This window comes from Hypanus sabinus, chromosome 18 (assembly GCF_030144855.1).
Source record: "Hypanus sabinus isolate sHypSab1 chromosome 18, sHypSab1.hap1, whole genome shotgun sequence".
NCBI classification, from domain to species: Eukaryota; Metazoa; Chordata; class Chondrichthyes; order Myliobatiformes; family Dasyatidae; genus Hypanus; species Hypanus sabinus.
In genome coordinates, this window is record NC_082723.1 from 60,132,512 (window position 1) to 60,160,506 (window position 27,995).

The 27,995-nt window shown below is 40.2% G+C and overlaps 1 protein-coding gene across 11 annotated transcripts in view; it reads left to right on the forward strand.

Moving 5' to 3' along the window:
- LOC132407657 (tenascin-like) overlaps positions 1-27,995 on the forward strand; it is a 167,039-nt gene that overhangs the window by 11,117 nt on the left and 127,927 nt on the right. For all 11 annotated transcript variants that reach the window (XM_059994459.1, XM_059994470.1, XM_059994458.1 and 8 more), the window contains exon 2: positions 26,824-27,396. In XM_059994459.1, the coding sequence (XP_059850442.1) occupies positions 26,928-27,396 (469 nt within the window). In that variant the 5' untranslated portion in view covers positions 26,824-26,927. The remainder of the gene's footprint in view (positions 1-26,823; positions 27,397-27,995) is intronic.

Below are 27,995 nucleotides of genomic sequence, written 5' to 3' on the forward strand. Positions count from 1 at the left end.
TTGTTGGGGAATCAAGAAGCAAAAGGTACAGGTTCAGGGTGAGAGCAGAGAGATTTAATGGCAGCCTGAGGGGCAGCCCTTTCACTTGGGGGTGGTAAGTATGTGGAATAAAATATAAGAAGAAGTAGTTAAAGGCAGGTAGATTAACAATATTTAATAGACCCTTGGATAGGTACATGGATAGGGAAGGTTTAAAGCAAGAGTCCCCAGCCTGGGTCCATGGACCTCTTGCTTAATGGTATTGGTCTATAGCATAAAAAAGGCTGGGAATCCCTGGGTTAGAGGAATGTTGGCCAAATGTGGGCAAATTGGTCCAGCAGATGGGAGTGTTGATTGGCATGGACCAATGGACCCAAAGGACCTGTTTCTATGCTGTATGATTCTGAGTCTATAAGTCCAAGAGTTAAATATTATTAAATATTTTTAAAGTTGTTTAATGTACCTGTAAGCAATTGAAAACAAAAGCAAACTCAGTTTAATACAAAGTAACTGTAGATTACTATATATTTCTCTTCTCAATTGCAGCCAATCACTTCCAGTTAAAGAGAACGTCCCTGCAGTGGTTTAACAGGCACATTCCTCAACATAAAAACAGTGGATTAGTGGGGAGCTGCAGTAGATCTGGAGAATGCATTGCTGGAACACAGCTGAATATTGCTGTGTACAACTGGCAAGTTTTAAACTTTGGCAATTGTTCAGGAATCCCTGTCTCTTAGTGTGGGGTTAAATGCTGGCAACCCAGCACAGAACTGTCGGTGATTCCCAGCAGGTTCTGTCCCATTGTGCTTTGTTGAAGAGAGGCGGGAGAAGGCTCATCTGAAGGATTAATTCCTGCACAGACTTGTCAGGATGGATGACCTGAATCTGTGCTGTAATACTCCTCTGTTTTAGCTGATATTTGATAAGGCAGCTTTAGAGAAATGAAGAAACCAGAAAGAAGACTGACAGTGCAAAGGAAGCAGGTGCACCTCACATCACCTTCAAGCAGCACCCCAGGGCAGCTTTTACCTTCTAAAGATTTGGCTTAATAATTGGCAACTACAACATTACACTGACTTTTTAGCACCAGATGAAAGAGGGCAGTTGGCAAGAAATAAAGTCAATTAAAGTTAGCTTCAGAGAAATCAGTGGAAGCACCGTCAGACTGAATTTAAAACAGGAAGCCAATATGTCTGTAGTTAAAGCAGGAATGTGCATTGTATTCTGGTTAGATAGAGTATTAATTCATAAACAGTGTTGTGCTAAATGATGTTTCTTTATAGAAATAACAGTTTGATGGCTTGATTCAATAGTCTCGTTTTAGGTCTCAAGTAGCATTAGCAACACGATTCTCAATATATAATGCCACGTTAGCAATTAATGTCACGTCACAATAAATACCGCTGTGCTTAATTTTAAATAAAGGCTTATATCAAACTGACCCTACTGAAATATTCAGGACGTATCAAGATATTTACCACTTAATTAATATTAATAACAATAAGGAGAACTCTTCTATTCTTTACTAAATAATGTAAGAAAGAGTTTTACATCTGTCCCAGCTGTAAAAATAGGGCCCACGAGTTGAGAAGACACATTAATTGAGGAACCACTGACTTGGGGGAATAAATACACATTAAGAGCTGAAAGTAATGTTGCTCTCAAACCTTGATGCAAAGTTCCACAATAGAAAGCCCCCTTTCCAGATGCATCCTAGCTCGGTATGTAGCATCTGCTCTAGCCAAGACCAGAGAGCTGAGCGCGGCCAAGTCCATCGGGCAAGCCAGCCTCCCCTCCATTGACTGTATAAATCAATACCAATACTGTATACAATTCCAGTTGCTTAAGAACACATGCGGTTCTAATCTTTCAGTGGAAATATTGACAGGAGGTAAAAGAAGTGACCGTTAACATCTTTCCATATTTGTTCCAGCCCTGTTGGTTATTAATAAATTAAAATTTTAAGCCTATAAATTGAGAGTAACCCCTTTTCCACCAATTAACATTTGGCAGACAATAAGCTATGTCTTTTGATGTGTAATTTTTTGTATGTAGGTTAATAGTCATGCTGACACCTTGTCGAAGATTTTGTTTGGTTTTCATTAGTTGTCTACAAATGAAGAGGTGGACATCTGTTTTGGATTATTTTATGAGCCCCCATGAGTCAGTGACTGAACTGAGCTATTTGCTTGAAGCAAAGGTAACGTTTTACACACTGCAATTATCTTTAATTATATCTCTAACATGTGAAAGAATCTCTCTGCACAATACTTCGAAGGTTTTTGCAAATTCTAACTAGGATCAGAGCATTATTCAGAGACCTTGATACATTTTGTTTTGATAGTTACCCTGCAATACAGGGCAGAGTTTTCTTGCTGTTGCTGATATATCATCAGAAGTGTTCATCTTGTACAAAAGTGTTGCTGATGGGGTGTTTTAGGGAGTATTCTGTATTAAGTGAATATAGCAGATATTAATTCAAAGAAGAACCAGTCTAAAATGTTGTGACTGTAATCAAAGTCAATGAAGTGACATTGAAACTGGTGATATAGAAGTCTTTATTCATCACAACAAGCACTTGTTCTTATGGAGGTACTCTCAGCAGAGTCTCACAAACTCAACGATACATCACATTTTATACTTTTAAGATCAAAGGTAACAGCAGCTGATTCAATACAACTTCAATAGTTACAATGACATCGTTTGCTTCAATATTTTGGATTGACACCCCTGTTGGGGCAAACTAACTGACACAGGTATTCTAAAAATATTTCAAGACAAAGAGCTAGATGTCCAAGAGTATTGTCTATGCAAGGTAACTCTTTGAGTACATACTAGATCAGATATTGATTGCAGCTATACCAGTGACCATGTTTAATATGCTAAGTGATAACTTCAATCAATCTGCTAGCTTGAACTCAAGTCACAATAGTGCAAATAGCTTATCCGTGTTGTCTGGTTTGATGTAAGCCAATTAACACAACCCCGTTGTCTTAAAGTTTGGCTGATGGATATGTGAACGTCTCCTAGTTAATATTTTGCAAACTATATCTCTTAGTCCAGGAGTTCCCAAACTTCTTTTAATGTCATGGACCCCCACCACTAAGTTTTAGTCTGTGGACACACTGTGCTCCATAGAAAGTGCAAACATGTGCATTTAACTTCAATTTGCTCCTTGCAATTTACAATCCACATTCAGAACTGAAGACTGGTTCTTGTTTGAATTAATATTTGCTATTTTCACATGACTTTAGAATCCTCTCTGAAAGGACTGGTACCATTTTAAAATGAATAGTTTATGATTGAACGAACATGTGCCTGAAATCCAGTTATGAAGATAATTGGCTTAATAATTCCATTTCTGTATTGTCACATATCCTTACCCAGAAAAGGTAAAATTGAGCAGATTTAAGTTTCTGGATACATATTGAAATTAACAATGTTGGAGAAACCCTTTGGAGTTGACATAATTGATATCTCAGTGTATATTTTACAGGAATTGATTAGAAAGTGATCTACAACTAATCGAAGCACTCTGAGTAGTAGCAGCTCTCTGCCTTGATAGCTCACACTGAGATAACAATTTGTATATGTACTGAGCTGACAATTTTGTGCTTGTGAGGTAGGATGGAAAAGTCAAAGACTTCATATGTGATTTCCTAAGTAATGCAAAGTACCAGCCTGCAAAGACTTTCTGGAATTTTTATTGATTAGTTTAATGGTAAAATCAAGTCAAGAAATAAATAAAATCTTTTTTAAGATGAGGTAATTTGTATAAGTAAATATTAATTGAATTTTATAGCAAGCATGATATAGAGACACAAAGTACACTGATGCCCGACCTGCTGAGTTCCTCCAGTGTGTTGTACATGATATAGAAACAATGCCCATTCCAACAAAATGGTGGGAGGCTATTGCGTGTGATAGAGATACATTACATAACAAGGTTAAGACCCATGTAAGGCAGCAAGAGGGAAGTTCCTTAAACATCATCAGAAAGGATTGGGTTAACTAAGTAACTGTGTAAACTTCAAATCTGCATCTTGAGTTCAGTGTAACTAGTTTCACCTGAGGATAAACACCTTTTGCTCTCTACACTAGATTGGCTTCTCCGATCACCTGTAGGACACAATGGCAGGTACTTCAGTAAATTAAAGCTGATTATAAATCTCTGGCCTCACTTATCTAACAGTTTTTATGGTTAAGAAACAGAGACACAATTTATGGTAAGTTACAAATGATCTTTAATTAGTTTCATAACACTTCTACTTGAGAGCTGGGGTAGTACAAAAGCGTAGTGGTTAGCACAACACTTTACAGTACCAGTGACCAGGCTTCAATTCCTGCTGCTGCCTGTAAGGAGTTTGTACGTTCTCCCGACTGCGCGGGTTTCCTCTGGTCGGTAGGTTAGTTGGTCATTGTAAATTGTCCTGTGATCAGGCTCAGATTATATTGCGGGACTGCCAGGCAGTGCAGCTCAAAGGGCTGCAGTGGCCTATTCCATGCTGTATTTCAGTAAAATGGGGTTTGTTTTCCTTGGAGCAGAGGGACTGAGGGGGGGATGAAGGTGTACAGACTTAGGAGCAACATAGATAGAATACATACTAAGAACTTTTCCCCATGGCAGAGGTATCCAAGAACAGAAAGTTTTGGATTAAGATGAGGGTTAAAGGGTTCACAGGGGATCTGAGGAAGAAATATAATCTGGAACACACTGCCCAAGTGGGGGGTGGAGGAAGCGAGCCTCACCTGGATAATTAATTGAATTGCCAAGATATAGTAGGCTATGGACGACGTTCCGGTAAATGGGAATAGATGGGACTTGATGATCAGCATTGACACGTAGTTTGTCTCTGTGACTTCATGATCTGCTCCAACTTCTCTCTATGTGGTAGCTGAGTGATAATTCTCCTGTGAAGTACATTGGCATACTTCAAAGCTGATAATGTTAGGTTTTGCATACATCAGTGCTTTCAATATGTTGCTCTTGCCTGGCTGGATCATGTTGAATTGGAGCCTTGCCTGGTGAAACTCCTGCATGGAAATCATGGGCACACGTTTCCCTCTAAGGTCTCTGCATGGAAAGTTGAATAAATTGTGAGAAGGATCTGCTTAGTGTCCTGACTTGTATTGGGCAAATTCCTGAAACTGGGCTTGCAAACAGAACTCTAATCCTGTCTAGCTTTGTTGAACCATTGGGTTGGTTACAAACTGTCACAAAGACCAAATAAGAATGAAGAAATAAAATTTAAGGTCAAAGGGTTTTAAGAGTGTTCAGAAAACCAATGAACGTTGCCAGGGAGTCAATCACTACACCAGCAGCTCTTGAGAAACCCTAGATTGATCATTTGTAGGAAGAGAAATGAATTAAGAACACAAAACAAAAGAATGGAATCTGGCTATTCAGCCCATCAAGTCTGCTCCAACATTAGATCATGGCTGATTTATTTTCCATTTAAACCTCATTCTCCTGCCTTTCCACCATAATCTTTGACATCTGCTAACCCTGCTTCATATGATTTGTAAAAAAAAATAAAAATAAAAAAATGGTTAGCAGAGCTGGGACTTTTCTCTTTGGAGCATAGAAGAATGAGAGGGGCCTTGATAGAGGTCTACAAGATTATGAGAGGCATAGATAGGGTGGATAGTCAGTACCTGTTTTCCAGGGCACCAATAGCAAACACCAGAGGGCATATGTACAAAATTAAGGGAGGGAAGTTTAGGGGAGACATCAGGGGTAAGTTTTTTACATAGAGGGTTCTGAGTGCCTGGAATGACTTGCCAGGGATGGTGGTGGAGGCTAAAACATTAGGGGTATTTAAGAGCCTCTGGGACAGGCACAAGGATGAAAGAAAAATGGAGGGTTATGGGGTAGTGTGGTTTAGTACTTTTTTTTAAGGATTATATGGGTCGGCACAACATGGAGGGCTGAAGGGCCTGTACTGTGCTGTAGTGTTCTATGGTTCTATCATTACTAATTAAATACGTATCAACCTCCTCTTTAAATATACTCAATGACACGACCATCTGTGGCAAGGAACTCCACAGATTCACCACCCTCAGGTTAAGAATAATCCTCCTCATCTCTGTTCTAAAGAGATATCCTTCTATTCTGTGTCCTCAGGCCCTGACCCTCTACTGTTGGAAACACCCTGTGCATGTCCACTCTATCTAAAACTTTCAAGCCTTCATGTCTGAAAGTTATGAGAACATTGCCAGGACGCAGGGGCCTGTGTTCTAGGAAGAGGCTGGACTTTTTCTATTGGAGTGTAGAAGATTGAGGGGTGACCTTTTGGTCCTGCAAAAGGTGGTGATTGTATGGAATGAAGTGGTTGAGGCAGGTGCAATAACAAAATTTAAAAGAGAGCTGGGCAGGCATGTGGATAGGAAAGGTTTAGAGAGATATGGGGCCAAATGTGAGCAAATAGGAATAGAACAAAGAGACAGCTTGGTCAGAATGGACAGGATAGCTGTCTCCATGCTGTGTGACTCTTCGATTCTAAGACTTTAACTGAATGTCTTCCTCTTTGCACCAGTCCTAGATGGCCACCTCCTTACTCACAGACAATGCCTCCTTTGGTTTAGATTCCTTAGGGGAAAATGTCCTCCCTACATCCAACTTTAAGAATGTTGGGGACTGAGCAACATCTTGGGATTCTTTTCATACATCTGCTGCAAGAAGTAAAGGCTCTAACATTCAAACAGAAGGGCTTCACTGAGATCCTAGTGAAATCAAATTGTATGAAATTATTGAGAAAATGATAAAGACTGAGAATAGCTCGAATTCTTTTTTTTAGTGTTTCCCCTCCTTTAAATTATTACCACTCACAATTGTTAGCTGGCAAGTTAGTTAGCAGCAATAGTTGGGAATCTTCACACCAGACAGCAGTGTGTGCATGGAATGAGCTGTCAGGGGAGGAAGTGAAGGCAAATGCAACAGAGCCATTTAGGAGGTTCTTAAACAGCCACGCGAAGTTGCAGAGATTGGAGGGATAAGGACATTTTTTTTGGCAGAAGGAATTAGTTTAGTTGGGTGTTTAAGTACCAGTTCAATTAGGTCAGCAGAACAGTGTGGGTCAATGGACCTGGTCTTGTGCTGTACTCTTCCATGTTCGGGCTGGCCCTATCTAACGAGCAACTATGATGCATAAAAATCTGGCTGGATCTTCTGGTTCACATCTCTGTGGCTTTGGGCAAAGACTGAAGTTTAAAGAATTTGTTATCATCGACTGTGCTTCTTTCATCTCCATACTGTACAACCAGGCACAGATTGCCATTGTCTAGGAAGCAATTGCCAACCATTTGTTTGGGTTGATGGTTGATCCATAAACCAAAAATATGATGCAACTTAAAACAGAACAAACATTCTGGAGACTACCTGCTGTTTATTATGGTTAATAAAATGTCTGCTGACCATGATGAAATATTAATGTGAGCAGTAAATGGACATAGCAATCTCTGAGTTTCGGACTGCTTGCTTAAATATTGCCGCAGGGTGAAAGCTTTCTTGGAAATGTTGTGATTGCGTCTGATCTCCAATGTAAAGATGTAGTCAGCAGAGTTTGCAATACTTTCAGACATCTATCTGTTTGGAGAGGGTATTGTTTAGAAACTTTTCATTAGCTTAACTTTCTATTTGATGCACTTCCCACAAACTTTACTTCTTTATGCATCTTTTGCACTATTTACTTATTTTTGTAACTTATTGTAATTTTGCTCTGTATTGCTGCAACAAAACAAAAAACAGTTGCACTAGATGTCACTGATATTAAATCTAGTTCTGATTCTGATTCGGAATCTCCCTGTAGCCACCTGCATAGCATCTACCTCAATATCCTTCCTATGTACTGTTCATTGGATCAGGTTTAGATTAGTCCATTGTCACGTACACCAGGGTGTGATCAAATTCTTTGCTCATGTGAAGCTCACAGGGTAAACAATGTACATTGTTGTTTATTTAATGCATCAGTAATATTTAAGAAATATTGTAACTATATTGCTTTATTGAGCATTCTTTGTTGTTTATATATTTCATTAGGGGTTATATATAAATGTATGTAAATGGCATACATCATTATACCACTTAGTCATGTGCATGCCTCACTTAACATAAAAATGATGATAGATATGTAAACCTCAGCTCTGTATTTTCCTTTTGATTAGTTTTGAAGTTACAAAAACATAACAGCGGTAATGGGTAAGTTTTAAAACAAATACAAGACATACATATCTGGTGAGGTGCAGCAAGATGTTTGAGTTTTAAAAGAAAAGCACAGCACATGCTCTTTGCAAAAGGAGGGAGATGATCAATTTTTTCAAAATAAAAAGCAGAAAATAGACAGAATTCATAATTCATAAACAGTAAGTACTGGATGATGATAATAATAATAATTTAAAAAAAGCAAAAATGGATGCCTACGTCAGAAAGATAGACAAAAGATAACTGGCTAAGGTATATTGAGTGAACTGAGCAGTATTTTGAAGCTAGTGAGATGGCCAATGAGAAATGAGTGCCAGTTTTGCTGAATGCATTGGGTAGAAAAGCGTACAGTTTGCTTAGAAGTCTGCCTGCTCCAATCAAACCAGTTGAAATGAGCTTTGCTGATATCACAAGGATAAGGCAAAAACATTTAGAACCAAAACCACTGTTGACTGTAAAACACTTTAGATTGCGGAATCAAAATGAAGTCCATTTCATTCTACATGGCTGAAGTGAAGAAGTTGTCTGAGCATTGTCACTTCAGTGATGAGCTTGGTGATTCACCAAGAGATCATTTAGTTTGTACAGTCTTACAAGAAAGCATTAAAAATGGCTCCTAACTGAAGCACAGCTCACATTTAAAAGAGAAGGCAGACAGAGACACAATTAAGCTGCAGTCAGAAATGAAAGTAGGCATAAGCAGAATTGCAATGTCTAAACAGAGAGCTGTCTGGCCAAAGAAATTGTGTTACTGTTGTGGCAGGGTCTCACATATACCAGGCCAATGTAGGTTTAAAGGCGAAACTTGTGGAAAATGCAACAAATTAGGACCAGTACAAAGAGCACGCCAGGCACACAAAAATAAATGGACTGCATAGGGAAGGGAAAAAAAATTAAGGTCAAGTTTCAGTTTCCAAAACAGCACTGATCTTCAGGCTGTTGATGAAAAATATGATAATGATGAGAGTGGCACAGGACTGCGTAGCCTTGAGATTTACTATGTGAAAACTAACAATAGATAAGCAATATGGCTTACGCTAGGAGTGAAAAAGCAAATTAATTAAAGTGGAATTGGACACTGGCGTGGCTGTTTTGCTCATTGCACAAAATGAGTTTGAGTGGTATTTCAAAGATATTAAAATGAAGCCCACAGATATCCAACTAAGAACTTATATTGGAGAAAAGATAACTCCTGTGGAAATTACATTCATGACAGTGAAATATGTGGTTAAAAATAGGAGGGCCAGCATTGTGAAGAAGTGATTGGCTGAGATGAGTACACCTTGATTGGAGATCCATCCACCATTTGTACGCCACATTCCCTGTGACAGAGTCAACTGAAAGCAAATTAAGAAAGGTACTGGATGATGCCACAGCAGTGTTCAAGGATGGCATTAGAAAATTTAAACATATCATGGGTAAAATAATGTTAAATGAAACCCAAGTTTTTCAAAGCTCATCTGGTTCCTTATGCTATCCATGATAAAGTAGCCAGTGAGCTGGATTACACAGAGGCTGAAGGAATTCTTTCCAAGGTTGAGTGGAGCCCAACAACTCACCAACAATGCTGTTCCAGGATCATCCTTTACTTTCATGCTTGGATCTCTTCCAACCCAGTCTCAGAAGTAATAAGCAGGACAAACAGCTGAGACATATCGAAGGTTCCTCAAAAAAGGAAGTTCGATGTTTCACTCCTGGAGTCAACTTCTACAACCACTAAGGAGGAGACCCCTGGAACCTGAGAATGTTTCACAACCACAAGACTCACCTGACAACAGAGTGACCCTCCCCCCAGCTTGTCATGAAAGATGTTATTCCACAAGAGGAAGAAATCCTCCACAGTGATTAAGTCTTTAGGCGTGAATGGAACAATTTAAAATTTACTATGCTATGGATGTCTACATTGCAGTTGTATAGTATACTGTGTATGTGGCTAAGTCTTATGTATTTAATATGCCAGTAATACTTGAGTAATATTGTAAATGTTTGATTAAGATCTCTTTGTTCTTTACATAATTCATAACAGGTTATATGTAAAAGTACATGAATGACATACGTCATTATACCACTGTATCCTTCGAGGTAGCCTCATTAAAGTAAAAATGAAGTTAGACACATTATCCCCAGCTCCATGTTTTTCTTTTGATTAGTGTTGGAGTAAAAAAAAATTAACATACATGCAATTTAAAATACAAGAGCAAACGCAGTGCTGAGTGCAAAAGTAACAGAATGGTGCATATGGTAACAGTGAAAATTAAGTAGTTCAGAAGGAAATGCTGTAATGACGATAAAGGAGAGAAAAGATTAGGGTTCGAGAACATGGCAGTACCACAGGGAATGTGAAAAGTGCGATAGATACTTCCTTGATCCCAAAGGAAAATACTGTGTCACATTAGCAGGTTAACGGGTGTGACAAATATCATTTCCAACCTCCGATAGTTTCCAGGGAATGATTCAATGGAAATCTGTGTGATTATTCATTCCCCAACTTCCTCAGGCTAGGCCCTTCTACTCTGTCCTTCTGCACTGGGCTACTCCCCACACTGGGGCGTTTACAATTGTGATTCATTCTATCCAAGGTGTGGCTGGAGCCTCAGAGGGGCAAGCCTGTCTTGTTTTGCTCACTTCTGTGTCAAAGAAATCTTCAGCAGAAGGCGTAATGGAGCAGCAAAGAAAAGCTTCTCCAAAGGTGCAAGGTGAGTTCCCAGCAGTGTATCCTCACATATCAGTAAGCAGTCTGGCCGTAGTGCAGTGGGAAAGAAGAGCTGTCCTTGAGTGATCTGCAGATCACGCTCATGGAAAGTTGATGCACTAAATGCTGGGGGGCGGGGAAGAGTAGTGGAAAATATAATATTAAGTAAATTTAGCACTGCATGAAACCACATTAGGGTTATCCTTGGAAACAAATGCACGACAAACTGTAGGTTTTACCAACAATTTTATTCATAGACAGCAAATGACACTGCTGGAGAGTTTTCATTGAACTGTTAAACTTTTATTTTTAATTGTTTGAAATAGACACCTTTTCCTCCTGCTCCATAAACTGTGTTTATTAGATTTGGTTTTCTTGCTTCAGATGAGGAAACAATGCTTTAATAAAGCCTGATGTAGTGGATTTGAAGTGCAGTTGATGCACCACATATGCACGTCTCTGTGTCACCCCAGAGGGATAAGCTGATGAGTGGGACATTTCAACCATCTCGACTTATTGCTCTGCCAAACATTTATCACTTCAGGCATTTCTTTCCTCTTACAAATTTAATAATGTAATAATGGAAGGAGGAATGTCTGGTCTCTGTAAGAGGGAAGCTTTTTGCACAGTTAACGTGGAGTTTACAAAGTAAGTTGGAACAAAATGAAAAACTGCCCATTGTCCATGTACACAGACACCAGTGCAACACCGATGACTTGTTTATATTCTAAATTGCTTTAACAAGCAACCAGTACTCAACATCCCAGTCTAAACTTTATCTGTCAACATGATAAAGGTCTGGTACAGTATTTAAATATTTCTATAGCAAGATACATTTTCAGTCAGCACTACCAGGGATGGCAGATGTCACTGATTTCAAAGAAAACCGGCATAGTGTAGTTTTTTCCATTTGTGATATTCCAAGCCATGAGGCACTTGCCTTGGGGTTCGGGGGGGGGGGGGTGGGGGTGGGTGGGTTGAGGGTTAGTAACTGTTCTTGAACCTGGTGGTGAAAGTCCTAAGGCACCTGTACTTTCTACCTGATGGCAGCTTCAAGAAAAGAGTACAGCCTGGGTGCTGAGAGGGTTTGATGATGTATTCTGCTTTTCCATGACAACATTTCATGTAGATTTGCTCAATGGTTGGGAGGGATTTACCCATGATGTACTGGGGCAGATTCTACTACATTTTGTAGGATTTTCCACTGTGTAGACAGTCAAAACGCTTTGCAAGGTTTTTGATGACATGCGGAATCTCCGCAGACGCCTAAGGAAGTAGAGGTGTAGTTGTGCTTTCTTTGCAATTACATTTATATGATGGTCTCGGTCAAGTCCTCTGAGATAGTGAAACGCAGGAATTTGAAGTACTGACCCTCTCGGCCTCTACTCCTCTGATGAGGACTGACTCATGGACGTCTGATTTCCTCCTCCCGAAGTCTACAGTCCACATTGAAGAAGTCAAATGTACATCAAATTAGAAAACAAGCAGAATTTAATTGCTTTAACTTTTTTCAAAATTGTAAAAGCACGATTAAGAAACAGCTATGTATATGGTTATGAATAATAGTACATAAATGCTCTATAGAGAATTGTTTTCATTAGTTTTAAACTGTCAAAATCTTAATCTGATAAAATGGCAACACATATATAAAATGATTTCTTAAGAGCAGGGATATTGTTCAGCAGTAGTTATACCTCAGTACTCAAGTAAAATCAGTCAAATCTCATTCAGCAAGTGTGAATATTGCAGCATCTGCAATCTTGTTTTTTTTTTGCTGAGTGAACACTGGGGGGCAGCACAATCCCCAGTTTGGTTGCAATGCTCCACTACCCTGGTACTCCAGTGGAGTGACTCCAACGTCCTCCTCCTGTGTGGCTGTAAACAGGCAACACTGCAGCTTGGGGCCTAGTCCTCGCTAGCTCTTTCATTGGTTTAACTGATTCCATTCTGCTGATGTACTGCAGGTTTAGATGACCTGTTGGCCCTTCGTAGCCAGGTTCAAAATTTTGGACCCCATATAGTCATAACCCTGAACATAAAGAAAGTGGGATTAATCAGCAAACTATGGGGACTTGCATGTACAAAGTACCACATTTATTTAAGAGTAAAAGTAGCCTTAGAAGGGAAATGAACAAATCTACTTTGGATGACCACAGCTCCAGAATCATAATGCAACCCATAGCATTTTCTTTTAAAGAACTTTGACCATGTTGATTTTCTAACTTTCTCTGTGATTTTAAATTGTGGCAAAAATGAGGGCTTGTTTTAACATTAAGCTCTAGAATGGAACCTCCAAGAGGACCACAACCTTGTTGTGGTTTGGAGGCCTGAGTGCCTCAATGACCCGGAGAGCTATGCTAGGGTCACCCATGCCAAACAGGTCAAAGGGTAGAGGCCAGACTCCAGGTTATGGAGTTCATCTCAGGGCTAACAACACTGACTGGTCAAACAAAACTGTTACAGAAACAGCAACAGTATTGCCCTGGGTAAAGACATGTTTTATTGTATTTCTGCTGCTATGCTGTTAGCTATTTTATTTTAGCAGTGTTTTTCTGAAAACACTATGTGTTCTGTTAGTTAAGCTTCATAGACTAGTGTCTTGACTTCAGCTAAGATAAGGAGCCATTTGCTCAACTTGGGAATGTATGTCAGCCAATTGGGTTTGTTTTGGTAACGTTCTGTCCAACGGGATGTCATGCAACATTCGAGAGAGATGGGCGGGATCAGGTTTCTGAGGGGCAGTGCTCTGGGTTTATCTCTTTGGTTGGGGGGGAGTGAAAGAGATGGAGGTGTGGAGAAACGCCCAATGGAAGATGCTTGGAGGATCCCACCTGAAAGGGGGGGGGGGGCACTATTGCAAGGAGTGCTTTGTGCAGATGAATGAGTCTAAGGAGGACATGCCAGTAGTTCCGAGTTAGCCAGTTTGTTTGTAACATTCTTCAAGGGAAGTTCAAACTGGTGACATGGGTTCAGCACCGTGAGTAAAGCAGGTGCACATTTACAATTGTTTAACTGTAATAGGCCCCTTTCCTTTTCTTTTTCTATGAACTGTTTGTTAAAGTTGAAGTATTTGTAAATATACTCCCACTTAAATTTTATGCTGGTATAAGGTCTGTTATTTCCTGGTGAATGATAAATTTGCATTTACCATGACTCTCATTCCATCATCGGAATATTCTAACTTTCCTGTTTGGTTGAATCCAAATTATACCGATCCTAGACACATGTTGCTTATTGAAGGTGGCCTTCTCCCTGTAACCCATTCAATGCTGAGTCACGTAACCAGAGTTAGCTGACAAGCCAAGTTTTTTACAAACCTCGGTGAGAGGGTTACAGAAGTATCTGTCTACTACTGCATGCAATGGTATTCCTGAGTCTCCACCCTGGACTTGTACAGCCGACAGCAGTAAAAACTTTGAGGGAGCTTCTGGCACAATGAAGGAAGCTCTAAGCACCACCAAGACCAAGACCATGGACAGATAGAGGTGGAGGACCTGCATAGTTGTCCTAAACACTAGCAGCATAACAGGGGTAAGTAAGTAAGTCTTGAATGGGAATAATTGGATAGCTCTTTCAATAAATACTCATAGAGGACTAAGTAGACTCTTTACAACTCATGTTCTCAGTATTTTGTTTTATTTGCACAGTTTGTTTTCTTTTACACATTGGTTGTTAGTCTTCATTTATATATATATATATATATATATATATAGTTTTTATTAAATTCTATTGTATCTCTTTTCCAGTAAATGCCTGTGAGAAAATGAATCTCAAAGCAGTATATGGTAACATAAATGTATTTTGATAATAAATGTACTTTAAACTTTAAATAACTTCCTGCCCGGTAATATTTCACATGATAATTTTACTTCCAAATATTGGTATTACTTCATGGAGACTTGGAAAATCTCCTCACTCCCTCAAATGTCTTCTGGGAAGCTGAACGGTTGCTTTGCTACAAAATAAACCCCAATCTTTGTGTGATAAGGACTCATTCAGATTTGGATCCATTGGTCAACATTTTAACAAAGACTTAGCTCCTCTTTTCTAACATGTCAGAATAGGGCATTTCATTAATGTGATTTGAATTTCACTGATGTTCTAAATGCTTATAAAGTTAGCGTGCAATTTAATCCCATGAAACTCTAAGCTTTCCTCAATAGATTAATTATATATGAATGGGAATATCACAAATGAAAGATACCCGGTTGGCAATGAGCTCCTCATGGTCATGTTCCCAATAGCTTAATAATAAATGGAGGAGAATTTTATGGAGTGAAAAAAGCCTAGTTAATAATAAAGTGGATATTGGCAAAGACGTGTTTGCAATCACATTACAGTAAATGGCTACAGAATTTTGAATAGAGACACACTGATCATTCCCTGCAGTTACCATATGCTTTCTCTGCTGGAGCACATTCTGTGAGAACTGGCATGTTGTAAGGAAATCAGAATGGAGGAAGCCACTTTAGTGTCTAAGTCAGCAGTTGCTTAAGACCATAAGACATAGGAGCAGAATTAGGCCATTCAGCCTATCAAGTCTGTTGTGCCATTCAATCATGGCTGATTTATTATTCCTCTCAATCCATTCTTCTGCATTCTCCGCATAACATTTGAAGCCCTGATTAATCAAGAGCCTTTCAACCCCTACATTCTCCTCTCTTCTCAAAGGAGGATGAGAGGCAACTTGATGGATGTGTATAAGATCATAAGGGACATAGATAGAGAGGACAGCCAGCACCTTTTTTTCCCAGGTTGTTCATGACTAATATGCAAGCCCATAACTTTAAGGTGATTGAAGGAAAGTATAGGGCGGTGGAAATGTCAGAGATAGGTATTGGATGCAGAGAATGGTAAGACCATAAGACCATAGGACATGGGAGTAGAATTAGGCCATTTGGCTCATTGAGTCTGCTCTACAATTCAATCATGGCTGATTTGCTTTCCCTCTCAACTACATTCTCCTGCCTTCTCCCCATACCCTTTGATACCCTTACTAATCAAGAAACTGTCAAACTCTGCTTTAAGTATATCCAATGACTTGGCCTCCACCGCTGCCTGTGGCAATGGATTCCACAGATTCACCACTCTCTGGATAAAGAAATTCTTCCTCATTGATGAAATGTTACTCATACACAGCTAATAAATAGCAAAAGTGAATACTTGAAGTAAAGTACGGGAGATTGAAAATAAGAGATGTTACTAATCAGAAAATGTCAGAACAGTCAATGAGCAGTGACAATTTCATTATGGCTACATGACAACAATAACTGTAATATAATACATTCTTTCTTCAAAGAATGAATTATATTTGAATGGCATATCTTCTCTTGGCTGCATTGCCACCTCTATCATTGTAGTTGTCCCAGTTTCCTTTCGAACTGTAGGACATTCACCCAGCAACCGTGCTGTAACTAGCCATGGAAAAGAAGCTCTCTTCTAAGCTCAAACTGAAGTCATGGGGAGAGCAGGTGGGGTGAGATGAGAACTTTGCATGACTTCCATGAAGAAATGGGGAACAGACTGACAAGCAAGAGAAGGGCAGTAAATCAGCTCTGGCAACAGGAGATATCTGGCCATAGGCTCTAACACCTGCATGTGTTAGGACAAGTTGAAATGAGAATGCTCCAAGTGAAAAAACTTTCATATATCAACTGCCTGGTTGATGTAATGTTTTATCTGTCCTGAATAAACTGTCTAATTGCTAAATTACTCCTTGATCTGCTTAATTCAAAACAGCAAAGGCAATTGTCAACGTCTTTGAAGTAAGTCACTGTTGGCTTTGCCCGAGGACCCATTGACATTAATTAGTAGGCTTCAAAGGTGGCTTTTACAATTTCTGACTTTGAGCTTCTATTTATAATTAAAGGGAGTTACAATTCATCATTTTCCTCTTCTCCTCTGTAATTTTACTCACATAACTAATGCACTAATGTTCAGGGACCCAAGCTTCTTTTGCCCTTGACCATAAATCCAAGCTCATATCTTTAATAAATCTTATAACATCCCATTATTCATTATTCAGTCCTCATAACTGAAAAATAAAACATTTATATACTTTCTGCTAATCATTCTGAATAGCAATATTGTTTGTTTAAAGAGTTAATTTGATATCACTCTGATGGGTCAACAAATTGAAAGCTATGTAAATGGTATTTCTCTTCTCTATGTTCTCATTCAATTTTCTACAACAGTTCAAAAGGAAACTGGGACAACTATAATGATAGAGGTGGCAATGCAGCCAGGAAAAGATATGCCATTCAAATATAATTCATTCTTTGAAGAAAGAATGTATTATATTACAGTTATTGTTGTCATGTATCCATAATGAAATTGTCACTGCCCTTTGACTGTTCTGACATTTTCTGATCAGTAACATCTCTTATTTTCAATCTCCCGTACTTTACTTCAAGTATACACTTTTGCTATTTATTAGCTGTGTATAAGTATTAGTGCATTTCAACATTTCATCAATGAGGAGGAATTTCTTTGTCCAGAGGGTGGTGAACAATCTGAAGAGTCCATGCCTAAAACGTAACTTTGTGAGATGCAACTAGCATGTTTTAAACTTCAGCATTTGAGGACGTGAGTTATAGGGGAAAGGTTGAATAGGTTCAGACTTTATTCCCTGGAATGCAGAAGGTGTAGGGGAGATTTGATAGAGGTATACAAAATTAAGAGGTGTTTAGATAGGGTAAAGGTGTTCAGGCTTGTTCCACTGGGGTTGGGTGAAACTACAACAGGAGGTCGTGTGTTAAGGGTGAACAGTGAAATGTTAAGGGGAACATGAGCCGGAACTTCTTCAGTCAGAGTGTGGAACAAGCTGGTGAATGTGGGGTTGATTTCAACATTTGGATAGGTACATGGATGGAAAGGGTATGGAGGCCCACGTTCTGGGTGCTGGTTGATGGGACTAGGCAGATTAATGGTTCAACACAGACTAAATGGGCCGGATGGCTTGTTTCTGTGCTGTAGTGTTCTATGACTCTATGCCTCTCCGTAAGTTGTATTGTTGGCACAGAGGCTGCATAGGTCCCACCACATCGAAAAATTGGAAGAAGAGCAGTTCCAATCAATACTGCATTATTTTCAAAACAGATCAAGTCCATCCTAATTTAATTCTAAATATTAATATAAGCAATAGGCTGCAAAAGGCTGTAGGTTCAGCCAGTTTCATCATGGATGCAACCCTCCCTGCCATTGAGAACATCTTCAAGAAGTGGTGCCTCAAGAAGGTGATGTCCATCACTAAGGATCTCATTACTACAATTGGGGAGAAGGTACAGGAGCCTGAAGACTACACTTAATGTTTCAGCAACAACCTTTGCCTCTCCACCATCAGATTTCTGAACAGTCTACGAACCCATGAACACTACCTCATTATTCATCCCTTGCACTATTTATTTAATTTGTAACTTATTTATTTTGTAAATTTAATGTCTGGAACTTGTGCCAGAAAACAACAAATTTCACAACATATGCCCGTGGTAATAAATCTGATTCTGACTTAATCAAATAAAAGTGAATAAGGAGTTATAAGCTTGATATGAACAAAAATCCTCAGCTCGTTGAGCAGAAGTCAGCTCAGAGCTCTAGATTTTGAACATGTTCAATCAATTTCCGCTTTAGCTGTTCTTATGTAACAATCTACTAGCTGAGAGTGATAATCAGTTCCAACCGAGCAGACAAGTGGATGTTTACTCCTGAGTAAAATCATGATCCACTCAATACAGATACAGCGTTCCCACAATGCAGTATCCAAACCATGTGATGGAAACCCTGGAATTATGACACTTATGTGCAGATCAGGTGCGAAACTAGCAGAAAACCTTGCAGATGCTTGAAATCTGAAATAAAAACTGGAAATGCTGGTAACACACAGTAGGTTAGACAGCACACATGGAAAGGGAAATAGAGTTATTGTTTCAGCTCAATGAGTATTGAAGAATTGTTATCATCCTAAAATGTTATCTTAGTTATCTAGCCAGTTATGGTAGTTAAGTGCTTAGAGAAAGAACAAATGATCTAGTCAGCTAGACTTTATTCAGTTGTGGCAAACTATCAGATCTGTATGAAGAACTCACTGTTTTTTGAGCATTATATAACTTCAGCACCTCACTCTTTGATGCAGGTGAGGAGCCAGAAAACATCAGATTCATTCTCTTTAAGACATATGCTCCATTGACCCAGTACGTAAACTGGCCACGGCAAACTTCAGATTGCCTATTATCAGAGAAAGGCAGTTAAATGGCTTGAGCCAGCACTCCCGAAACAGAAAAGTCTTTTAGCTGGTGGCTTTCACGACAGGAGGGCCTCGCATGGGGCTTTGCAGCAGGTTATTTTGTTTAGGGTTAATGCAGAACATGCCCTTATAACAGCACCAGCCGGCAAGCCCTGATTTAACCCTAGCCTAATCAGAGGAAAATTTACAATGACGAATCCACCTCCTATCCAGTAGGGTTTTGGACTGTGGGAGGAAACTGGAACTCCTGGAGAAAATCCACAGGGAGGACATAAAAAAACCTTCAGGAGAATGCTGGGATTGAACTTCAAACTCTAACAACCCAAGCTGTAATAGCATTGTGCTAACCGTGGTGCTTAAAGTGTGCCAACGTTTTAGAAAATGTAAAACACCAGGGATTCTATAGATGGTAGAGGTCTTGAGCAACAAATATGTAATGCTTTTGGAATTTAGCATGCCAGGCAGCATCAATGGAGGAAATGAACAAGAGACCCAATTAGAAAGAAACTATGCATAGCAATGACCTACAGATATCCAGGAATTAATGACTGGATTGTTGACAGATTACTATTGACAGAGGTATCATGAAAACTTCTCTGCTGTTTGAGATTGTTTCCTCTATAAAGTCGGTATAATTTCACCTTAACACCTCACCAATAAGATGCAACCTTCAATAACACAGCACTCGAGCAACGCCTTGTCGTACAGTCTTAACCTGGAAAATGTGCTCGTGTCTCTATACGTTTGAGTGAAAGATGAAATTCATCCAAATGAATTCGGAAGGAGTCTGGGCTAAGAAAAGATAATCAGAACATGTAACTGTAGGTGTTCTAAATCCAACGAAATGCTGCATAACTCAACCAGTGAAAACAGAGCAAAGTGTGGGGTGTGATGGGGATGGGAACAGTAGTTAAAACAAAGACCAACAATGGTATGACTGTGGTAAACTATGTATACCTGTCTGGACACGCCCCTCTGCTGACTGCTCCTGTGGCTCCTCCCACAGACCCCTGTATAAAGGCGATTGGAGGCACTGCTTCCCCCCTCAGTCTCCAAGATGCTGTGCTCCATTTTGCTGCTAATAAAAACCTATCGTTCGTCTCCCATCTCCGAGAGTTATTGATGGTGCATCAATGACAGAAATGTATTACTGTATATTGTAGCACTGTAAAGATCTGGATCTGTAATTGGATGACGACTCCAATGCAGCCTTTTGGTATTTGATTTTCTTGCTTGTATTTAAATAAAAGGACAAAGCTGGCAGGAAGTCCAGCCATCTTGTCTCCTGAAAAAAATCACCAACCTTTTTAAAAATAACAGAAACCAACAAATAAGCTAAATTTAAAAAAGTAAGGGGATTAAGTCTTTACCTTGGGTTAGGGACTACTGCAGATTGAGGAAAGATGTACATATTTTCATTTGCACAGACAATTTTTAATGTCCATATGCAAATGACTGATAGCTTTCGCTTAATAAAATTGAGTTTGTGCCTCATTCCTCACCACTCCTTGTGCCTGGTTCTAAGCAGGTTCTTCACCACCAGAGATTGTGTCTGACTCTACACTATCACTTGTGTCAGACTCCACAGCAACACTTATGTCTGGGGAACTTACTGTGTTGTGGTTGTAGGGTTAAAATAGATAATGTGGACATATACTCTATGTCACCATAAAACAGCAGACAAGTTCACACTATTTCTTTACAATTCAAACCTTGTTCACTGTGCAAAACTATGCTTAAAGGAATGAATTTCACTTCACTCTTGCATCACTTCAAGTACAATATTAGCTTGGGCAATGAGTAATTCTGTTTCCAATTAAAATTCTTCTGTCTTTTGCACATGTGTAAAATTCAGCCATCTGCTGCCAAATTTGCAGACAGAAGTACATACCCAGAATCGTTTACTGCACATTAATAATTAAACCACTGTGAAAAGGTGACATTGTGGAAGAAGGAACTTCAAGGTCCAACTGTTCAGACTTTTATGACAAGTTTACTGACGTTTCGTGTTTTAGGAAGATTTAATCTTAGTATTTGCATTTGGAATTTTCCCATAAAATTCCCTCATAAATTTTGTCAAGGTTATTTCAGGAATGGCCATTGATGCACCCATTTTAAGATTGCTGCCAGTTTATGTGCCTGTTAAGTGTGTCTTGGAAACAGGGCTGAAAGTCTATGCAATGGTTCATTGAATCAAAATCTGCATGAAAGTTTGCAGGTGAGAAAGCAGCAGTGTGTTATAACCAATTCAATGCAATCGGAAAATTATTAATTGGCAAGCAATGTATTTAAATTGTTCAGTTAAATGTAATGACCATTCTTTATTGTATATAGTACTTTAATGGGTTGTTATTTTAAAGGGCTCTCTATTCTATGGGATTATACCACTTTTTTTGGAATAAGACCATTCAGAGAAACATACAAACTCAGAGTAGGAGGAGCTATCTCGAAACCATACCACCATAAGATCACAGCTGACTGTAAGCTCCACGCTATATTTATAACTAACCCTGGTAACCTCTGACCCCTTGCTAGCCAAGGATCATTCCAACTCTGTGGCAACCTGCCTCAATGACTATTGTCCGGTAGCACTCACATCCATTGCGGTGAAGGCTTTTGAGAGGCTGGTCATGAAGCATATCTTCTCCTGCCTGGGGAGTGACTTGGATCCTCTTCAATTTGCCTGCCTTCACAACAGGTCAACAGCAGATGCTATTTCATTGGCTCTTGACTCAGCTCTGGGTCATCTGGACCATGATCTGGACACTCTTTATTGACTACAGCTCAGCATTCAACACTATCATCCCCTCAAAACTAATCAAAGAACTCCACACAACCTAGGCCTTGTTACCTCCTTGTGCAACTGGATCCTCAATTTTCCCACTTGCAGACCCCAATCAATCTCCTCCACGTTCACCCTCAGCACAGGAGCATCACATGGCTGTGTGCTTAGCCCTTGCTCTGCTTGTTTTAAAGTTACTTATGACTGTGTAGCTAAGTACAGCTCCAATATCAAATTTCAATTTGCTGATAATACCACTGTTGTTGGCTGAATCAAAAGTAGTAGCAAATTGGCACGTTGGAGGGTGATTGAAAATCGAGTTGAGTGGTACCTTAGCAACAACCTTTCACTCATTGTCAGCAAAACCAAGCAGCTGATTACTGACTACAGGAGAAGTAAAGAGGAGCTTCATGGAACAGTCCTCATTAGGCGACAGGAGATGGAAAGGGTCAGTAACATTAAATTCCTTGGTGTTCATCATATTAGAGGATGTGTCCAGGGGTCAGCAAGTATGTGAGTACAAAGGGCCTCTGCCTTCATAGAAATCAGCGCAGCTGCAGCATGTCACCTAAAGCTTTGACGAACTTCTATAGATGGACAGCACAGTGACTGGTTGCATCACAACCTGGTATGGAAACACCGGTGCCCAAGAACGGAAAGTTCTGCAAAAAGTCATGGACGCATCACCGGTTGCCACAAGAAAATAGCACCCACACCCCAACCATCCAGGCCGTGCTCTCTTCAGCCATTGAAAGGAAGAACAGGAGCCTCAGGTCCCACACTACCAGGTTCAGGAACAGTTATTACCCTTTAACCAACAGGCTCCTGGGCAAACGTGAATAGCTTCACTCACCTCAACTCTGAACTGATTCTACAACCTAAAGACTCACTATCAAGGACTCAACAACTCATGCTTTCTGTATTATTTATTTATTTGTTTGTTTGTCTTCTGTTCCACATTGGTTTTTGACAGTCTTTGCGACAGTTTTTCATTGATTCTGTTGTATTTCTCTGTTCTCCTGTGAATGCCCGCAAGAAAATAAATCTCAAGGTAGTATATAGCAAATAAGTTTACTTTGAACCTCCAGATAGATAGATGCCATGTTATATACCTTTAAATATATTCATAAAACATTTTGAGGAAAAGACTTACAAGGCTCAAGTCATCTGAAAGGAATCATTTCACCTCATCTTTGTCTTTATCATGTGATCCTTTATTCTTAAGCAACGGCCCTTGATCATTCTCCAGAAGTCCTCACCAGTTCTACAACTGGCTTATGTCTATATTCCTCAGTAATATTTTCCGGTCAAGCCAAGTGACCATAGAAATTATATTTGATTTTAATCGAGGGTGGAACTGAGGTTCTGCACAGGGCTGCAGCCTTTTGGATGAAATACTCAGACTATGGACTCCACTTTCTGAGTATCTAATGAAGAAGATTCCAAGAGATGGGCTCAAGGTACAGGTGAGATATTCCAGTGTACATGTAGCTCCCTCAGTCAACACCACTAATACAGTTTGGGGATAACCTTCCTCTAGGATCTGCCTAGATCTGTCAGCAGTTGAGGCCATTTCGGAGGTAAGTGTACACACTGTCTAGGTGTAATCATGCTCAGTATAACTGTCTGGTTGTGGGTGTAGTGATCTATTGAGGTTTAGTGATACTGCGTTTAGTGATAGTGACTTTGAGTAAGATGGCGCCAACAATCGATGTGACTAACGGCGACGCCCTGAAGACAGTCCACGAAACCGCTTCTTCTTTTCAGTAATACTCCGACTACTAATCTGCATGCGATTGGAGCCTGTAATTTACATTTTGATCACATGTCTTTGGGCCCACTGGTGGTTTTGCCGTCTCCAAGAGCATTCAGTGCGGTTGAGAGCAAGGTTGGGAATGAAGTGCATGTCGTGCTAGATCACATTCAGCTCCAATTCTCCACCAACGTGCAGATTAATACATCAAGGAAGATTGAAATCAACAAGGCCGAGATCAGAAGGCAAGTAAGCGTTCAGTGCTGTCTGCCTGCGGTAGACTGGTCTCCCTACCCCTCTTGTTGACTGTGGTCTGAGGAAGGTGCAGGAGTCTTCATTCGTAATCAATGTTTGATTGGCACAGTTTGTGTTTCTGGGTTACTGCTTATGTGATTTGAACAAGGAGGACTGCTCTGCGGCCTGCAGTCAACAAATGACACAGTGCTATATTGAATTAAACTGGACGTTCCTCAGCTGTTTCAAGGACTCTACAGTTCGATGCTTAAAATTCTGTGTATTATTAACTCATTTTTTGTTCTTTGCCCAATTTGTTCTTTTTTTGCACGTTGGGTGAGATGTTTTTCTTTGAACAGGTTCCATGGTTTTCTTTGTTTCATGACCGTCTGTGGGAAGACAAATCTGAGGACTGTATACTGCATACATACTTTGACAATAAAAGTACCTTAAACTTTGAATCCTTGAATCTTTGGGACACACAATGTCCAGGTGTAGTGACACTGGGACACACCCGGTCCAGGTGTAGAGTTACTAGGATACAACCGGTCCAGATATAGTGATATGGAGATAAACACTCCAGGTGGAGTGTTACTGGGACACACCCTGTCCAGGTGTAGTGACACTGGGATAGACACTGTCCAGGTGTAGTGACACTGGAATACACAATGTCCAGGTGTAGTGACACTGGGACACACACAGTCCAGGTGTAGTGACACTGGGGCACACACTGCCCAGATGTAGTGACACTGGGGTACACACTGTCCAGGTGTAGTGACACTGGGATACACACTGTCCAGGTGTAGTGACACTGGGGCACATAATGTCTAGGTGTAGTGACACTGGAATACACAATGTCCAGGTGTAGTGACACTGGGATACACACTGTCTAGGTGTAATGACACTGGGATACACAATGTCCAGGTGTAGTGATACTGGGGCACACATTGTCCAGGTGTAGTGACACTGGAATACACAATGTCCAGGTGTAGTGACACTGGGATACACAATGTCCAGGTGTAGTGACACTGGGACACACACTGTCTAGGTGTAGTGACACTGGGATACACATTGTCCAGGTGTAGTGACACTGGGGCACATACTGTCTAGGTGTAGTGACACTGGGACACACACTGTCCAGGTGTAGTGACACTGGGATACACACTGTCCAGGTGTAGTGACACTGGGACACACCCTATCCAGGTGTAGTGACACTGGGACACACTCAAATTGCTTCAAATCGTTCTTTAATATGCATGTGTTTTTGTTGGATAAAGGTCATTTCCGTTTTTATTACAGTGTGCACAGGTGTGTATTGGTTCTAAAGAACGTTCTCAGAGACACGTTCAGTGTGAGAGCTTCATCAGCCTGTGTAGCTGAGGACCAGGCACATCGACACCACTGGTCTCCCGCACCCCTTGCTCTGGCTGTGCTTTCCATCCAAACAGGATCACTTTGCCACTTGTGGGGAGCTGGCTGAGTGGAAATTGGCTTCGAGGTGTTTCTACCTCAGTAGCACCCTCCAAGACTGCACACGGACATGAGGAAGTAGGAACCAGAGTGACTCTGGCTGACTCCACAGCTGGTCTATACTGGCCCTGACTTCTCTTCTGTACCTATTTCTCAGAGCCTTCAGTGATTCAGCCTCACAATACTGATCTTCATCTGCCTTAAACACTCGCGCTTACCCCTAGTGTCTGGTGAGTGGTAGAATGTGGGGGAGCGGATGGGAGTGTAGGGGGAACAGAAGTGGGATTAATACGGAATTAGTATAAATAGGTGGTTGATGGTCTGTGCTGACGAGTCTGCTTCATGCCCTATCATTGCATGACTCTGGATGAGCTGATAACACGTCACTAATGCCTACGGATCCAAGCAAGAGGATGAAAAGGTTCACGGTGACGCTATGGGTTGCATCTGTACTTCAGAACATGTGAAGCCACAGCAGCGTGGGATGGCGGGGGGGAATCTCACACCAGTTCCTTTATCTCAATGCGCCTCTAGGTTCTAATGGAGATCAAAGTTAACTTCTGCATGTTGTTACGATTTATTAAATGCGCAATAAACATCGAAGCCCTATCTTAAAAACACACTGGCCGGGAGCAGGGGAGAGTTATTCAGTTGCTGAAACCTCCTCTGCCATTCGGTGAAGATCACAATTGATCTCCAATTTCAACTTCCCTGTCCTTTGATCAAAATTGCATCAATCTGCACCTTTGTCATCATCAGTGACTGAGCTCTGAGTGTCCTCAGCTGACTCGGGGTCTGGGGGAGACAACTTCTTGCATTCACAATCCCCAGAACAAGTTATTCTTAACTTAGTCCCAAATGACTAACCACTTCTCCTGTGATTATGTCCTCAAGTGTTAATTTATGTAACAACATATAAAACAATACAGCACTAACTTACTGGCAATTTAAGATAAATCTTCCTCAGACCTCCAAGTTGGCAAATTACATTGTTTGGTTACTAATAAAACCATATCAGATGCTCTTTCAATTTGTAACCCATTCATCATGCCAACCAGATTAAGGGCTGAGAGGAGAGAGTGATTTCTCAATGCTTGTCACATTATTTATTTTCGCTCTGCTTTGCTGTGACACATTAATGCATCTCTGTCACACCTGTGGTTTCTGTATTTGCAATTAATTTGAGACTGGAAATCCATAACATTGAGGTCATAGAAAGTTTTAGTCACGGGGAGATTGGGACTGTCATTGCTGTAGCTTCATCAATACTTGAGATCAATTTCCCTCCCAGTTAGCATCATTTAAATGGAGACTTGTTTGACCTTTATTGAAAGGATTTCTTTGCTTCATTTCAATGCCTCGGAAAGGTTGAAAATATAATCATGTATTAAAAACTTTCTCAGATGTGTCAAGGAAAAGTTGCATTTGGCTGGAACGTCCTTTCACTCTTGTCTATCTGATGTTTTTGCAGGCAAATTGCATCAGGCAGGAACTGAAGCTTACATATTTTATCGCTGTGTTTAATATTGGAGAACAAACAGACTGTGCACAAAAAGAAAACTCCTAACCACCAAAATGGGGCTTCGGTGGCATGCTTTAGTTTGCGTCATAACAACTATTTTGCTGGAACAAACCCATGGTGGACTTATTAAGAAAATAATTAGGCAGAAGAGAGACATTCCACCACCAAAAGAAGAGAATGCCTCATTACCATTTGGAACACAGCCCATTAACTTCAACCACGTCTACAACATCAACGTCCCCCTCGGCTCTCTTTGTTCAGTGGACCTGGAGTCCCCGGATGGCATTGCCAGGCCCAAAGCCGACTCCAGCGAACAACACATAGAGCACACGGCTGATGGCGAAAACCAGATCGTCTTCACTCACCGGATCAACATCCCACGGCAGGCCTGTGGCTGTGCAGCAGGGCCGGATATCCGCGACCTGCTCAATAGGCTGGAGGCATTGGAAGGTCATGTGTCGTCACTGCGGCAACAATGTGTGAATGGAGGTTGCTGTGAGAATGGCGCACAGCAAGGAAAGGGTAAGAGAATGGCAAGTGTTACCATTGAATAATTACAATGCATATATATCTGCGAACAATGCTTAAAACTACTAGAGTTGTAAACATATTATAGTTTAGATAGTAGGCAATGTAGCTTTTTATAAATACAGCTCAGTGGCGATGTAGTTCTGATTAACTTTTTTATCTATTGTAAGGCTGGCTTGGAGTTGGGTAGTGGGAGGGCGGGGTGGTAACTAACTTTACGTGATTCTACTATGGGTACTTTCCTTAATTGTTATGATTTGTACTTTGATATGTTTGTTTTGCACTGTATAAACTTTTTTATTGTTTTTTTTTGTTTTGTTGCATTGTAAAAACTCATAAAAAACTACTATAGTATATTTAATTTCACAAATACTAAAATGCATATGTGCTAAGAACTACTCATGTATATTAAATTTCACAAATGCTAAAATACATATGCAACTGTGTATGTGCTGAAACGTAGATATTTAATTTCAGCCTCTACTAATTTGTTATTAATTGTATATTTTATTCATTAAGTAGCTCAGATCATTAATTAAATGGTAAAAGTTCTTTAATTGCAACTTCAAACTTGATGAAAATCATGTCACACC